The 15,977-nt window shown below is 58.5% G+C and overlaps 1 protein-coding gene across 1 annotated transcript; it reads left to right on the top strand.

Annotated features, from left to right (window-relative positions):
* Positions 1-1,512: 1,512 nt before the first annotated feature.
* LOC128950515 (protein CutA homolog) lies at positions 1,513-11,983 on the top strand. Its single transcript, XM_054295384.1, has 5 exons — positions 1,513-1,679; positions 4,224-4,283; positions 5,577-5,622; positions 7,623-7,672; positions 11,884-11,983. Exons 1-5 carry the CDS (start codon positions 1,513-1,515, stop codon positions 11,981-11,983), a joined length of 423 nt encoding a protein of 140 aa, XP_054151359.1.
* Positions 11,984-15,977: the final 3,994 nt, after the last annotated feature.

A 15,977-nucleotide genomic window follows, 5' to 3' on the forward strand; every position in this document is an offset into this window, starting at 1 on the left:
GGGCCGCTATCGCGACAGACCGATATCGCGACGGGCCGCTATCGCCACGATCACGATGGGCCGCTATCGCGACGGACCGATATCGCCGCTTTCTGTCGCGACAAGCCAGTATCGCGACAGGCCACTATCGGCGGTATCGCGACATTCCGGTGTCGCCGCTGTCGTGACAGGTTGCTGTCCTGGCAGGAAGCTGTCGCGACAGTAACGGTCTGTCACCGGCTATCGCTGCTATCGCGACAGGCCAGTATTGCCACTGTCGCGACAGGCTGATATTGCAACAGGCCGCTATCGTGACAGGCTGATATCGCAACAGGCCACTATCGCGACAGGCTGATATCACCACAGGCCACTGTCGTGACAGGCTGATATCGCAACAGGCCACTATCGCGACAGGCTGATATCACCACAGGCCACTGTCGTGACAGGCTGATATCGCAACAGGCCACTATCGCGACAGGCTGATATCACCACAGGCCACTGTCGTGACAGGCTGATATCGCAACAGGCCGCTATCGCGACAGGCCGCTGTTGCCACTGTTGTGACAGGCCAGTGTCACAGCAGGCCAATATCGCCAATATCGCGACAGACTGATGTCGCCTGTATCATGACAGACTGCTGTCGTGACAGGCTGATGTCACCGCTATCGCGACAGGCCACTAGCACCACTATCGTGACAGGCCGGTGTCGCTGCTATCGCGACAGGCTGCTATCGTGACAGGCGGCTATGACAGGCCGGTATTGCCGCTATCGTGACAGGCCGGTATTGCTGCTATCACGACAGGCCGGTATTGCCACTATTGTGACAGGCCGGTATTGCTGCTATCGTGACAGGCTGCTATCGTGACAGGCGGCTACGACAGGCCGGTATTGCCGCTATCGTGACAGGCCGGTATCGCTGCTATCGCGACAGGCTGATATCAGTGCTATTGTGACAGCCGCTATCACGATAGCCTGGGGTCACCACTATCGTGACAGGCCACTATCGTGTCAGGCTGGTGTCACCGCTATCGTGACAGGGCACTATCGTGACAGGCCACTATCGTGACGGGCTGGTGTCACCATTATCGCAACAGGCCACTATCGTGACAGGGCACAATCGTGACAGGGCACTATCACGACAGGGCACTATCGTGACGGGCCGGTGTCACCGCTATCGCGACAGGGCACTATCGTGACAGGCCACTATCGTGACGGGCTGGTGTCACCACTATCGCGACAGGCCACTATCGTGACAGGGCACAATGGTGACAGGGCACTATCACGACAGGGCACTATCGTGACAGGCCGGTGTCACCGCTATCGCGACAGGGCACTATCGTGACGGGGCACTGTCCCCTCTCTCTCTCTCTCTCTCCCAGGCGCTGTCGCTGCTGCTGCTGCCGGCGCTGGGCCGCAGGGGGACGGCGACGGTGACGGGGACAGTGACGGGGACGGTGACAGGGACAGGGACAACGGCCACCAAGGACACCGCTGGCACCGCTGGCACCGCTGGCACCGCTGGCACCGCCGCCATGGAGGGCACAGCAGGGACAGCCCCGGGCGGCTCCTGCGGCTCCGGGAACGGCACCGCCGGGGGGGACACCGGGGACACCGGGGGGGACACCATGAGTGACACCGGGGAGCTCTCGGCCGCCTTCGTCACCTGCCCCAACCTCAGCGTGGCCACCGAGCTGGCCAGGTGACAGTGGGGACACCGAGGGGACACCGAGCTGGCCAGATGGGGACACTGAGGGGACACTGGGGAGCGCTGGGGACACCAGGGTGGCACTGGACACTGTCCCCAGGGGTGACACCCGGGCACTGCTGGCACCAGGGTGGCACTGTCCCCAGCGTGGCACTGTCCCCAGCATGGCACTGTCCCCAGGGTGGCACTGTCCTCAGGTGACACTCAGGTGACACAGGTGTCCCCACAGGTCCCTGGTGCAGCAGCGTTTGGGTGGGGTTGGTGACAGGTGACACACAGGTGACACGGGGGTGACACAGGTGACACAGGTGACACAGGGTGACACACACAGGTGACACTCAGGTGACACAGGTGACACAGGTGACACAGGGTGACACACACAGGTGACACAGGTGACACTGTCCCTGTCCCCAGGTCTCTGGTGCAGCGCCATTTGGGTGGGGTTGGTGACACGGGGTGACACACACAGGTGACACTCAGGTGACACACAGGTGACACTCAGGTGACACTCAGGTGACACAGGTGACACACAGATGACACAGGTGACACTCAGGTGACACACAGGTGACACAGGTGACACACACACAGGTGACACTCAGGTGACACAGGTGACACTCAGGTGACACAGGTGACACAGGTGACACACAGATATCACAGGTGACACAGGTGACACACAGGTGACACTCAGGTGACACTCAGGTGACACACACAGGTGACACTCAGGTGACACACAGGTGACACACAGGTGACACTCAGGTGACACAGGTGACACACAGATATCACAGGTGACACAGGTGACACTCAGGTGACACTCAGGTGACACACAGGTGACACACAGATATCACAGGTGACACTCAGGTGACACTCAGGTGACACAGGTGACACTCAGGTGACACACAGGTGACACACACAGATATCACAGGTGACACTCAGGTGACACTCAGGTGACACTCAGGTGACACAGGTGACACTCAGGTGACACACAGATATCACAGGTGACACTCAGGTGACACTCAGGTGACACTCAGGTGACACAGGTGACACTCAGGTGACACACAGATATCACAGGTGACACTCAGGTGACACTCAGGTGACACTCAGGTGACACAGGTGAGACTCAGGTGACACTCAGGTGACACAGGTGACACACAGATATCACAGGTGACACTCAGGTGACACAGGTGACACACAGGTGACACAGGTGACACAGGTGACACAGGTGACACACAGGTGACACACAGATATCACAGGTGACACTCAGGTGACACTCAGGTGACACAGGTGACACACAGATATCACAGGTGACACTCAGGTGACACTCAGGTGACACTCAGGTGACACACAGGTGACACACACAGGTGACACTCAGGTGACACAGGTGACACTCAGGTGACACTCAGGTGACACTCAGGTGACACTCAGGTGACACACAGATATCACAGGTGACACACAGGTGACACACAGGTGACACTCAGGTGACACAGGTGACACTCAGGTGACACACAGGTGACACAGGTGACACTCAGGTGACACAGGTGACACACACAGATATCACAGGTGACACTCAGGTGACACTCAGGTGACACTCAGGTGACACAGGTGACACACACAGATATCACAGGTGACACAGGTGACACAGGTGACACAGGTGACACACACAGGTGACACTCAGGTGACACACAGATATCACAGGTGACACAGGTGACACACAGGTGACACACAGATATCACAGGTGACACTCAGGTGACACTCAGGTGACACTCAGGTGACACAGGTGACACACAGATATCACAGGTGACACACACAGGTGACACTCAGGTGACACACAGGTGACACACACAGGTGACACTCAGGTGACACAGGTGACACACAGATATCACAGGTGACACAGGTGACACTCAGGTGACACTCAGGTGACACAGGTGACACACAGGTGACACACACAGGTGACACAGGTGACACACACAGGTGACACACACAGATATCACAGGTGACACACACAGGTGACACTCAGGTGACACACAGGTGACACACACAGGTGACACTCAGGTGACACAGGTGACACACAGATATCACAGGTGACACAGGTGACACTCAGGTGACACTCAGGTGACACAGGTGACACACAGGTGACACACACAGGTGACACAGGTGACACACACAGGTGACACACACAGATATCACAGGTGACACACACAGGTGACACTCAGGTGACACACAGGTGACACACACAGGTGACACTCAGGTGACACACAGATATCACAGGTGACACACAGGTGACACACAGATATCACAGGTGACACACAGGTGACACACACAGATATCACAGGTGACACACACAGGTGACACACACAGATATCACAGGTGACACACACAGGTGACACTCAGGTGACACACAGGTGACACACACAGGTGACACTCAGGTGACACACAGATATCACAGGTGACACACAGGTGACACACACAGATATCACAGGTGACACACACAGGTGACACACACAGGTGACACTCAGGTGACACAGCTGTCCCTGTCCCCAGGTCCCTGGTTCGGCACCGTTTGGCCGCCTGCGTGAACGTCATCCCCGGAGTGACCTCGGTGTGAGTGGGGACAGCGGGGACACAGTGGGGACAATGGGGACAATGGGGACAGTGGGGACAGTGGGGACAATGGGGACAGTGGGGACAATGGGGACAATGGGGACAGTGGGGACAGCGGGGACACAGTGGGGACACTGGGGACAATGGGGACACTGGGGACACTGGGGACAGCGTGGACAATGGGGACAATGGGGACAATGGGGACAGCGGGGACATTGGGGACAATGGGGACAGTGGGGACAATGGGGACATTGGGGACAGTGGGGACAATGGGGACAATGGGGACAGTGGGGACAATGGGGACATTGGGGACAGTGGGGACAATGGGGACAGTGGGGACAATGGGGACATTGGGGACAGTGGGGACAATGGGGACAGTGGGGACAATGGGGACAATGGGGACAATGGGGACATTGGGGACAGTGGGGACAGTGGGGACAGTGGGGACAATGGGGACACTGGGGACAATGGGGACAGGGGGGACAGCGGGGACACTGGGGACATTGGGGACAATGGGGACAATGGGGACAGCGGGGACAATGGGGACACAGGGGGGACAATGGGGACATTGGGGACAGCGCGGGGACACTGGGGACAATGGGGACAATGGGGGGACACTGGGGACAATGGGGGGACACCAGGAGGGACTGGGGACAGAGGGGACAGCGCGGGGAATGGGGACAGCAGGGACAGACAGGACAGAGGGGACAGGGACAGAGGGACACTGGGGACACATTGGGGACAGGGAGGGACACTGGGGACACACCGGGGACACATTGGGGACAATGGGACGCACTGGGGACACTGGGGGTGGCACTGAGGGGACAGGGGGACCTCAAGGGCATTGGGGACAGGGACGTTGGGAGTATTGGGGGACAGTGGGGACATTTGGGGACATTTGGGGACATTTGGGGACATTTGGGGGACACTGAGGGATTAAAGGGAGTTGGGGACATTGGGGACACGGGGACACGGGGACACAGGGACGGGGCGGTGCCACCGCGGTGTCCCCGCTGTCCCCAGTGTCCCCAATGTCCCCATTGTCCCCACTGTCCCCAATGTCCCCAATGTCCCCACTGTCCCCAATGTCCCCAATGTCCCCATTGTCCCCACTGTCCCCACTGTCCCCATTGTCCCCAATGTCCCCAGTGTCCCCACTGTCCCCACTGTCCCCACTGTCCCCACTGTCCCCACTGTCCCCATTGTCCCCAATGTCCCCAGTGTCCCCATTGTCCCCACTGTCCCCATTGTCCCCAATGTCCCCACTGTCCCCAATGTCCCCGCTGTCCCCAGGTACACGTGGCAGGGCCGGCTGGAGGAGGACAGCGAGGTGCTGCTGGTGAGTGACGCCGCCGTCCCCAAATGTCCCCAAATGTCCCCAGGGTGTCCCTGGGGTGCCCCCATCATCCCCAGTGTCCCCAGGGTGTCCCCAAAGTGTCCCCAAGGTGTCCCCAAGGTGTCCCTGGGGTGCCCCCGTCATCCCCAGTGTCCCCAGGGTGTCCCCAGTGTCCCCAGGGTGTCCCCGGTGCCACCAACGGTGTCCCCAATGTTCTCCGATGTCCCCCGGTGTCCCCCCCAGGGTGTCCCCAGGGTGTCCCCAATGTCCCCAGCGGTGTCCCCGATGTCCCTGGAGTGTCCCCAAATGTCCCCAAATGCCCCCAGTTCCACAATGTCTCCCAATGACGTCCCCAAGGTGTCCCCGATGTCCCCAGCGATGTCCCCAAGGTCCCCAATGCCCCTGAAATGTCCCCGGGGTGTCCCCAGTGATGTCCCCAATGATGTCCCCGGTGTCCCCTCCCTGTGCCCAATGTCCCCAAGGTGTCCCCAGTGTTGTGCTCAGCGTGTCCCCAATGTCCCCAATGTCCCCAATGTCCCTTCAAAGTCCCCAAGGTGTCCCCAGTGTCCCCCCCAAAGTCTCCAAATGTCCTCAAGTTGTCCCCAATGTCCCCACAATGTCCCCAAGGTGTCCCCCAGTGATGTCCCCAACGTCCCCAATGATGTCCCCTCCCTGTCCCCAGTGATGTCCCCAAGGTGTCCCCAGTGTCTGCAGTGTCCCCAATGATGTCCCCAATGATGTCCCCTCGCTGCTGTCCCCAGTGTGTCGCCAGTGTCCCCAAGGTGTCCCCAATGTCCCCAATGTCCCAAATACTCCCAATGATGTCCCCAGTGTCCCCGTTGTCCCCAATGTCCCCCCAATGTCCCCCAAGGTGTCCCAATGTCCCCAGTGTCCCTTTACTGTCCCCCATGTGTCCCCAACCCCCCATTGATGTCCCCAATGTCCCCCCAATGTCCCCATTGATGTCCCCAATGTCCCCAAGGGTGTCCCCAGTGTCCCCAACATCCCCAAGGTGTCCCCAGGGTGTCCCCAAGGTGTCCCCAATGCCCCCAATGTCCCCAAGGTCTCCCCAAGGTGTTCCCACTGTTGTCCCCAATGTCCCCATTGATGTCCCCAATGTCCCCAACACCCACAATGTCCCCAAGGTGTCCCCAATGTCCCCATTGATGTCCCCAAGGTGTCCCCAGGGTGTCCCCAAGGTGTCCCCCAACACCCACAATGTCCCCAAGGTGTCCCCAATGTCCCCATTGATGTCCCCAGGGTGTCCCCAAGGTGTCCCCAGGGTGCCCCCAAGGTGTTCCCCACTGTCCCCAGTGTCCCCACTGTCCCCAATGTGTCCCCATTGTCCCCACTGTCCCCGCTGTCCCCACTGTCCCCCACTGTCCCCCGCTGTCCCCAATGTCCCCACTGTCCCCAATGTCCCCATTGTCCCCACTGTCCCCGCTGTCCCCCACTGTCCCCACTGTCCCCGCTGTCCCCAATGTCCCCACTGTCCCCAATGTCCCCATTGTCCCCATTGTCCCCACTGTCCCCGCTGTCCCCACTGTCCCCACTGTCCCCAATGTCCCCAATGTCCCCACTGTCCCCACTGTCCCCGCTGTCCCCACTGTCCCCGCTGTCCCCAATGTCCCCACTGTCCCCAATGTCCCCATTGTCCCCATTGTCCCCACTGTCCCCACTGTCCCCCAATGTCCCCACTGTCCCCAATGTCCCCAATGTCCCCAATGTCCCCACTGTCCCCACTGTCCCCAATGTCCCCAATGTCCCCGCTGTCCCCACTGTCCCCCCAATGTCCCCAATGTCCCCACTGTCCCCACTGTCCCCCAATGTGTCCCCAATGTCCCCAATGTCCCCAATGTCCCCAATGTCCCCGCTGTCCCCAATGTCCCCACTGTCCCCACTGTCCCCAATGTCCCCACTGTCCCCACTGTCCCCAATGTCCCCGCTGTCCCCAATGTCCCCAATGTCCCCAATGTCCCCATTGATGTCCCCGCTGTCCCCAGATGATCAAGACCCGCAGCTCCCGGGTGCCGGCGCTGAGCGACTTCGTGCGGTGGGGGACGGGCTGGGGATGGGGGATGGGGGGTTTGGGGGTCCCGGGGGGGTTTGGGGGGGCCCTGGGGGGGGTTTGGGGGGTCCTGGGGGGGTTTGGGGGGTCCTGGGGGGGTTTGGGGGTCCCAGGTGGATTTTGGGGGGGTCTTGGTGGATTTTGGGGGGATCTTGGGTGGGCTTGGGGGCAGATTTGGGGGGTCCTTGGGGGATTTGGGGGGTCCCAAGGGGGATTTGGGGGGGCCTGGGGGGGGTTTGGGGGGGTCCCAAGGGGGATCTGGGGGGGCCTGGGGGGGATTTTGGGGGCTCTGGGGGGGATTTGGGGGGTCCTGGGGAGGGTCCTGGGGGTTTGGGGAGATTTTGGGGGTCCCCAGGGCAGTTTTGGGGGTTCCAGGGGGGATTTGGGGGTCCTGGGGGGATTTGGGGGGATCTTGGGTGGGCTTGGGGCAGATCTGGGGGGTCCTCTGTGGGATTTGGGGGGTCCCGGGTGGGATTTTGGGGGATCCTGGGGGGAATTTAGGGGGGTCCCAGGTGGGATTTTGGGGGGTCTTGGTGGATTTTGGGGGCATCTTGGGTGGGCTCGGGGCAGATCTGGGGGGTCCTTGGGGCATTTGGGGGATCCTGGGGGCAGATTTGGGGGGTCCCAGGGCTGTTTTGGGGGGTCTTGGGGAGATTTTGGGGGGGTCCCAGGTTGGATTTTGGGGGGTCCCAGGGAGAATTCAGGACGGTCTTTGAGGGATTTGGGGGGGGCACTGGGGGATTTGGGGGTCTCAGGTGGGATTTTGGGGGGCCCTGGGGGGGGTTTGGGGGGTCCCAGGGCAATTTTCGGGGTCTGGGGGAGGGATTGGGGCTGATTTTGGGGGTCCCTGGGGGATTTGGGGGATCCTGGGGGGGATTTTGGGGGGTCCTCAGTGGGATGGGAGCAGATTTTGGGGGGGTCCCAGGGCTGTTTTGGGGGATCTTGGGGGTTTTGGGGGGTCCTGGGGGTCTGGGGAGATTTTGGGGGGTCCCAGGTGGGATTTTGGGGACTCTGGGGGGGACTGAGGTGGAATTTGGGGGGTCCCAGGGCTGTTTTGGGGGGTCCTGGGGCATTTTTGGGGCTCCCAGGGAAAATTTCGGAAGGTGCTTGGGGGATTTGGGGGGTCCCAAGGGGGATGCTGGGGGGTCCTTGGAGGATTTTGGGGGTCCCAGAGGAGGTTTTGGGGGGTCCCTGGGGGGGGTCTTGGGATTTTTGGGGATCTTTGGGGGATTTGGGGGGTCCTGGGGGGGATTAGGGGGTCCCAGGGCTGTTTTGGGGGGCTCTTGGGGGATTTTGGGGGGATTTGGGGGATCCCAGATGGGATTTGGGGGATCCCAGGGCTGTTTTGGGGGGTCCTGGGGGATTTTGGGGGGATTTGGGGGATCCCAGATGGGATTTGGGGGATCCAGGGCTGTTTTGGGGGGCTCCTGAGGGATTTTGGGGGTCCCAGATGGGATTTGGGGGATCCCAGGGCTGTTTTGGGGGGGGTCCTGAGGGATTTTGGGGGTCCCAGATGGGATTTGGGGGGTCCTGGGGGGTTCTTGGGGGATTTGGGGGGGTCCCCAGGGCAGTTTTTGGGGAGGATTTCGGGGTTCTCAGGATTTTGGGGTGCCCGAGTGGGATATTGAGGATCTTGGGGTTCCCGGGTTGGGTTTTGGGGTTCCCGAGTTGGATTTTGGGGTCCCCCAGGTTGCCCCCACCCCTACGAGGTGCCCTGGGGGGATTTTGGGGTTCCCGGGGCCGTTTTGGGGGGGGATTTTGGGGGGATTTTTTGGGTTTTGGGGGGATTTTGGGGTTCCCGAGTTGGGGTTTGGGGTGACCAAGGTGGTTTTGGGGTTCCCGGGTTGGATTTTGGGGTTCCCGAGATTGTTTGAGGTTCCTGAGTTGGGATTCGGGGTTTCCAAGTCGGATTTTGGGGTTCCCCGGGTTGGGTTTTGGGGGTGACCAAGGTGGTTTTGGGGTCTCCAGGTGCCTTGGGGGGATTTTGGGGGTTCCAAGGCTGTTTTGGGGGGGGGGGGGTTGGGGATTTTGGGGGGATTTTGGGGTTCCTGAGTTGGGTTTTGGGGTTCCCGAGATTGTTTGGGGTTCCCGAGATTGTTTGGGGTTCCCGAGTTGGATTTTGGGGTTCCTGAGTTGGGTTTTGGGGTTCCCGAGATTGTTTGGGGTTCCCAAAGTTGGATTTTGGGGGTTCCCGAGTTGGATTTTGGGGTTCCTGAGTTGGATTTTGGGGTTCCTGAGTTGGGTTTTGGGGTTCCCGAGATTGTTTGGGGTTCCCCAGTTGGGTTTTGGGGGTTTCGGGCGGTTCCCGAGATGATTTCGGGGTTCCCGAGCCGGGTTTGTGTCCCCAGGTGCCCCCACCGGGCCATTTTTTTGGGGGGGATATTTTGGATTTTGAGAAGGATTTTGGGGGTTCCCAAGTGGGATTTTGGGATTTTTGGTGTTCCTGAGTTGGATTTTGGGGTTCCCGGGTTGGATTTTGGGGTACTCCTGTGGTTGGATTTTGGGGTTCCCGAGTTGGGTTTTGGGGTACCCGAGTTGGGTTTTGGGGGTACCCGAGTTGGATTTTGGGGGTTCCTGGGTTGGATTTTGGGGTTCCCGAGTTGGGTTTTGGGGTTCCCGAGTTGGATTTTGGGGGTACCCGAGTTTGGATTTTGGGGGTTCCTGGGTTGGATTTTGGGGTTCCCGAGTTGGGTTTTGGGGTTCCCGAGTTGGGTTTTGGGGTTCCTGGGTTGGATTTTGGGGGTTCCCGAGTTGGATTTTGGGGTTCCCGAGTTGGATTTTGGGGTTCCCGAGTTGGGTTTTTGGGGTCCCCCGGGTGCCCCCACCCTTAAAAGGTGCCTGAGAGGGTTTGGGGACCATTTTTGGGGGGGATTTTGGGATTTTGAGGGGGATTTTTGGGATTTTGGGGTTTTTGCTGTTCCCCGGGTTGGATTTTGGGGTACCCGGGTTGGATTTTGGGGTTCCCGGGGTTGGATTTTGGGGTTCCCGGGTTGGATTTGTGTCCCCAGGAGCCCCCACCCGTACGAGGTGCCCAAAGGGGGTTTTGGGGTTCCCTGGGCCGGTTTGGGGGGAAATTTGGGGATTTTGGGGTTCCCGAGTTGGATTTTGGGGTTCCCAGGATGATTTTGGGGTTCCTGAGGTGGAGTTTGGGGTGACCAAGGTGATTTTGGGGTCCCCAGGAGCCCCCACCTGTCCGAGGTGCCCTGGGGCAGGTTGGGGTTCCAGGGCCGTTTTTGGGGGGGGATCTTTGGGATTTTGGGGTTCCTGAGTCGAATTTTGGGGTTTTGGGGGTTTTGGGGTTCCTCAGTTGGGATTTGGGGTGACTGAATTGGACTTTTGGGATTTTGGGGGTTCCCGAGTTGGGGTTTGGGGTTCCCAAGTTGGATTTCGGGGTTCCTGAGTTGGATTTTGGGGTCCCCCAGGTGCCCCCACCGGGGCCATTTTTGGGGGGATATTTTGGATTTTGTGAGGGATTTTGGGGATTTTGAGAAGGATTTTGAGGAGGTTTTGGGGGTTCCCGAGTTGGGCTTTGGGGTTCCTGGGTTTGGTTTTGGGTTTTTTGGGGTTCCTGAGGTGATTTTGGGGTTCCTGAGTTGTGTTTTTGTCCCTGGCTGCCCCCCACCCTTAAAAGGTGTCCGAGGGGGTTTGGGGACCATTTTTGGGTGGGATTTTGGGGATTTTGAGGGGGATTTTTGGGGTTTTTGGGGGTTCCCCGGGTTGGATTTTGGGGTTCCCGGGTTGGATTTTGGGGTTCCCGAGTTGGGTTTTTGGATTTTGGGGTTTTTGGGGTTCCCGAGTTGGGTTTTTGGTGTTCTGTGTCCCCAGGAGCCCCGACCCGTCCGAGGTGCCCGAGGGGGTTTTGGGGTGCCCAGGGCCGGTTTGGGGAGGGGATTTTGGGGGGAATTTCTGGGATTTTGGGGTTCCTGAGTTGGGTTTTTGGGATTTTGGGGTTCCTGAGTTGGGTTTTTGGATTTCTGGGATTTTGGGGTTCCTGAGTTGGGTTTTGGGGGTGACCAGGTTTGTTTGTGTCCCCAGGAGCCACCACCCGTCCGAGGTGCCCGAGGGGGTTTGGGAGCCGTTTTTGGGGGGCATTTGGGGGATTTTGAGGGGGATTTTTGGGATTTCGGGTTTTTGGGGTTCCCGAGTTGGGTTTTGGGGTTCCTGAGTTGTGTTTTCGGGTTTGTTTGTGTCCCCAGGAGCCACCACCCGTACGAGGTGCCCGAGGTGGTGGCGCTGCCGGTGGCGCAGGGGAACCCGCCGTACCTGCGCTGGGTGCGCGACAGCGTGCCCCCCTGAGGCACCCCCAAAAACGGCCAAAAAACAGCCCGAAAACACCCCAAAAACCGCCCCAAATCCCACCCCGAGACACCCCAAAAACGGCCAAAAAACAGCCAAAAAACACCCCAAAAACCGCCCCGAGACACCCCAAAAACAGCCCCAAATCCCCCCCCTGAGGCACCCCAAAATCGGCACAAAAACACCCCAAAACCAGCCCCAAAACCAGCCCCAAAAATGGCACAAAAACACCCCAAAAACTGCCCCAAATCCCCCCCGAGACACCCCAAAAACAGCCCCAAATCCCCCCCTGAGGCACCCCAAAATCGGCACAAAAACACCCCAAAACCAGCCCCAAATCCTCTCCCTGAGACACCCCAAAAACCGCCCGAGGACACCCCAAAAACAGCCCCAAACCCACCTCAAAATCCACCCCCCCCAAAAAATCCCAAAATACGAAAAACCCCCCCAAAACCTCCCAAAAATCCCCCATAAAACCCCAAGAATCCCCCAAAAAATTCCCCACAAAAAACCCCAAATCCCCCCAAAATTCCCAAAACTCTCCCCCAAAAATCTCCCCAAAAGCCCCCCCAAAACCTCCCAAAAATGGCCCCCAAAACCCCCCCAAAAATCACCCCAAAAACCACCCCAAAACACCCCCAAAAAAATCCCCAAAAATCCTCCAAACCAGCCCCAAAAAATCCCCCCAAAAACCGAACAAAAAAAAATCCCCCCAAAAACCCCAAAAATCCCCCCCAAAAACAGAAAAAAAAAATCCCCCCCAAAAAACCCAAAAGCCCCAAAATTTCCAGGGGGACCCCAAAATCCCGCGGGGGGGGGAGGGGCTGGGTGTGGCAATAAAGAGCAGAAAACCCCAAATTTGGGGGGGGTTCGTTTGGGGTCGGGGGGACCCCAAAAATTTGGGGGGGATTGAGGAGGGGGTGACCCCATAATTTGGGAGGGGGGGAAAGGGCGGGAATCCCAAAATTTGGGGGGAGGAAAGGGGTGGGAACCCCAAAAATTGGGGGGGGGGGGAACCCCAAAAATCTGGAGGGGGAAGGGAGAGACCCCGAAATTGAGGAGGGAATTGAGGGGAAAGCCCCAAAATTTGGGGGGGGAAAAAGGGGCGGGAACCCCAAATTTGTGGGGGGCGGGGCCCACAGAATTTGGGGGAGGGGCGTCCCTAAAATTGGGGGGGGACCCCAAAATTTGGGAAGGAAACCCCAAAGTGACCCGGAGCCGCTGCTGGAGCCGTTTATTGGGGGAGGAAGTGAGGCCACGCCCACCCAGGCCACGCCCACCCAGGCCACGCCCACTCCCAACCCACCCGGAAGTGGGGAAATACAAAATTTTCCCCCCAAAATTTGGGGTTCGGGGGGGGTTGGGGGAAGGGCCCCCAAATTGGGGGGGGGGCGGGGCTTGAGGTGGCCCCGCCCCCTCCCGAGGCCCCGCCCCCTCCTCGGGCTGCTCTAAAGTGCCAAAAATGAAAATTTTCCACCCAAAATTTTGGGGGTTTTTTTTGGGGATTGGGAACCCCCCCAAAATTTTTGGGGCTGGGGTTCCCTAAAAAGAAAAAGGGGCGTGGTCAGAGGTGGCCACGCCCCCTCCAGGCCACGCCCCTTCTCTTATTCCCACTTAAATAATCTTGGAAGTGACAAAAATAAAGATTTGTATCCCAAAATTTTTGGGGATTTTGGGGCTGGGACCCCCAAATTTTTGGGGAGGGGTTCTTTAAGAATTTGGGGCGTGGTCACATGGAGCACGCCCCCTCCAGGCCACGCCCCTTCTCTCTATTTAAATACTCTCTAAAGTGACAAAAATCAAGAATTTCCACCCAAAATTTTGGGGGTTTTGGACTGGGACCCCCCAAATTTTTAGGGTGGGGTCATCTAAAATATGAGGGCGTGGTCAGAGGAGGCCACGCCCCCTCCAGGCCACGCCCCTTCTCTTATGCTCCCATTAAATCTCCTCTAAAGTGACAAAAATAAAGATTTTTATCCAAAATTTGGGATTTTTGGGGGCTGGGACCCCAAAATTTTTAGGACGGGGTCTCCTAAAATTAAGGGGCGTGGTCAGTTGTAGCCACGCCCCTTCCTGGCCACACCCCCTTCTCTTTTTTGCTGTTAAATACTCTCCAAAGTGACAAAAATAAAGATTTTTACCCCAAAATTTCCAGATTATTGGGGGTGAGACCCCAAAATTTTTGGGGTGAGGGTCCTTAAATATTCTGGGCGTGGTCAGAGGAGGCCACGCCCCTTTCAAGCCACGCCCCTTCTCTATTTTCCCGTTAAATGCTCTCTAAAGTGCCAAAAATAAAGATTTTTATCCCAAAATTTTGGGGTTTTTGGGGCTGGGACCTCAAATCTTTGGGAGTGGAGTCCCCCAAAATTGGGGGCGTGGTCAGATGTAACCACGCCCCTCCAGGCCACGCCCCTGGCTATTTATCCCATTAAATGCTCTCTAAAGGGACAAAAATAAAGATTTTTATCCCAATATTTTGGGATATTTTGGGGCTGGGACCCTCCAAATTTTTGGAGGTGGGGTCCCTAAAAATTGGGGGCGTGGCCAGGACGAGGCCACGCCCCCCTCACCGGCCACGCCCCTCCTCTTATTCTCCTTTACCTCTCCCCTAAAGTGCCAAAATTGAAGATTTTCCGCCCAAAATTTTGGGGGTTTTGGGGCTGGGATCCCAAATTTTGGGGGGGGGGGGGGGGATGTCCCCAGATTTGGGGGGCGTGGTCAGAGGAGGCCACGCCCCCTCCTGCAGCCTCTCTCCCGCTGTACATCTCCCCTAAAGTGCCACAAATGTCGATTTTCCACCCAAAATTGTTGAATTTTGGGGGTGACTCCCCAAATTTTTGGGGGGTGGGGTCCTCCAAAATATGGGGGCGTGGTCAGAGGAGGCCACGCCCCCCTCCTCCGCTTTAAATCCCCCCTAAAGTGCCACAATTGAAGATTTTCCACCCAAAATTTTGGGATTTTGGGGTGGCACCCCCAGAATTTCGAAGGGGGCGTGTCCCCAAATAAATTGGGCGTGGTCAGAGGTGGCCCCGCCCACACCAGCGGCCCCTCCCCCCACATTCAATCCCCCCCAAAGTGCCACAACTGTCCATTTTCCACCCAAAATTTTGGGGGTTTTGGGGCTGGGACCCCCCCAAATTTTGGAAGGGGCGTGTCCCCAAGTCGGGTGGGCGTGGTCAGAGCGCGGCCACGCCCCCTCCTGCAGCCTCTCTCCCCATTTTAAACCTCCTTTAAAGTGCCAAAAATGAAGATTTTCCACCCAAGAATTTGGGGCTGAGACCCCAAAATTTTTGGGGTGGGGTCCCCTAAAATATGGGGGCGTGGTCAGAGGGGGCCACGCCCCCTCCTCCACTTTAAATCCCCCCCTAAAGTGCCACAATTGAAGATTTTCCACCCAAAATTTTGGGGATTTTGGGGTGGCACCCCCAGAATTTCGAAGGGGGCGTGTCCCAAATAAAGGGGGCGTGGTCAGAGGTGGCCCCGCCCACACCAGCGGCCCCTCCCCACACTTTAAATCCCCCCTAAAGTGCCACAAATGTCCATTTTCCACCCAAAATTTTGGGGGTTTTTGGGGCTGGGACCCCCCAAATTTTGGAAGGGGCGTGTCCCGAACTCGGGTGGGCGTGGTCAGAGCGCGGCCCCGCCCCCCCACTCCAGCAGGTACTGCACGGTCCCGTCCAGCGTCACCCGCCGCGCCAGGACCCGGGGGGGCGGGGCCTCGGCGGGGGGCGGGGCCTGTCCCGGGGACGGGGATTTGGTGGGGGGCGGGGCCTGGCCGGGGGGCGGGGCTTGTCCGCGGGGCGTGGCCTCGGGGTCCGGGTCCGGTGTGGGAGAGCTGGGGAGGGGAGAAACCAGTGAGGACCAGTACGGACCAGTACGGACCAGTACAAACCAGTATGGACCGGGATAAACCGGTATGGACCAGTATGGACTGGGATAAGCCGGTATGGACTGGGATAAACCAGTACGGACCAGTATAGACCAGTATGGACCA

The sequence above is a fragment of the Melozone crissalis genome, unplaced genomic scaffold (genome assembly GCF_028551555.1).
Source record: "Melozone crissalis strain CALT ecotype California unplaced genomic scaffold, PUWL_Pcris_2 ptg000682l_1, whole genome shotgun sequence".
NCBI classification, from domain to species: Eukaryota; Metazoa; Chordata; class Aves; order Passeriformes; family Passerellidae; genus Melozone; species Melozone crissalis.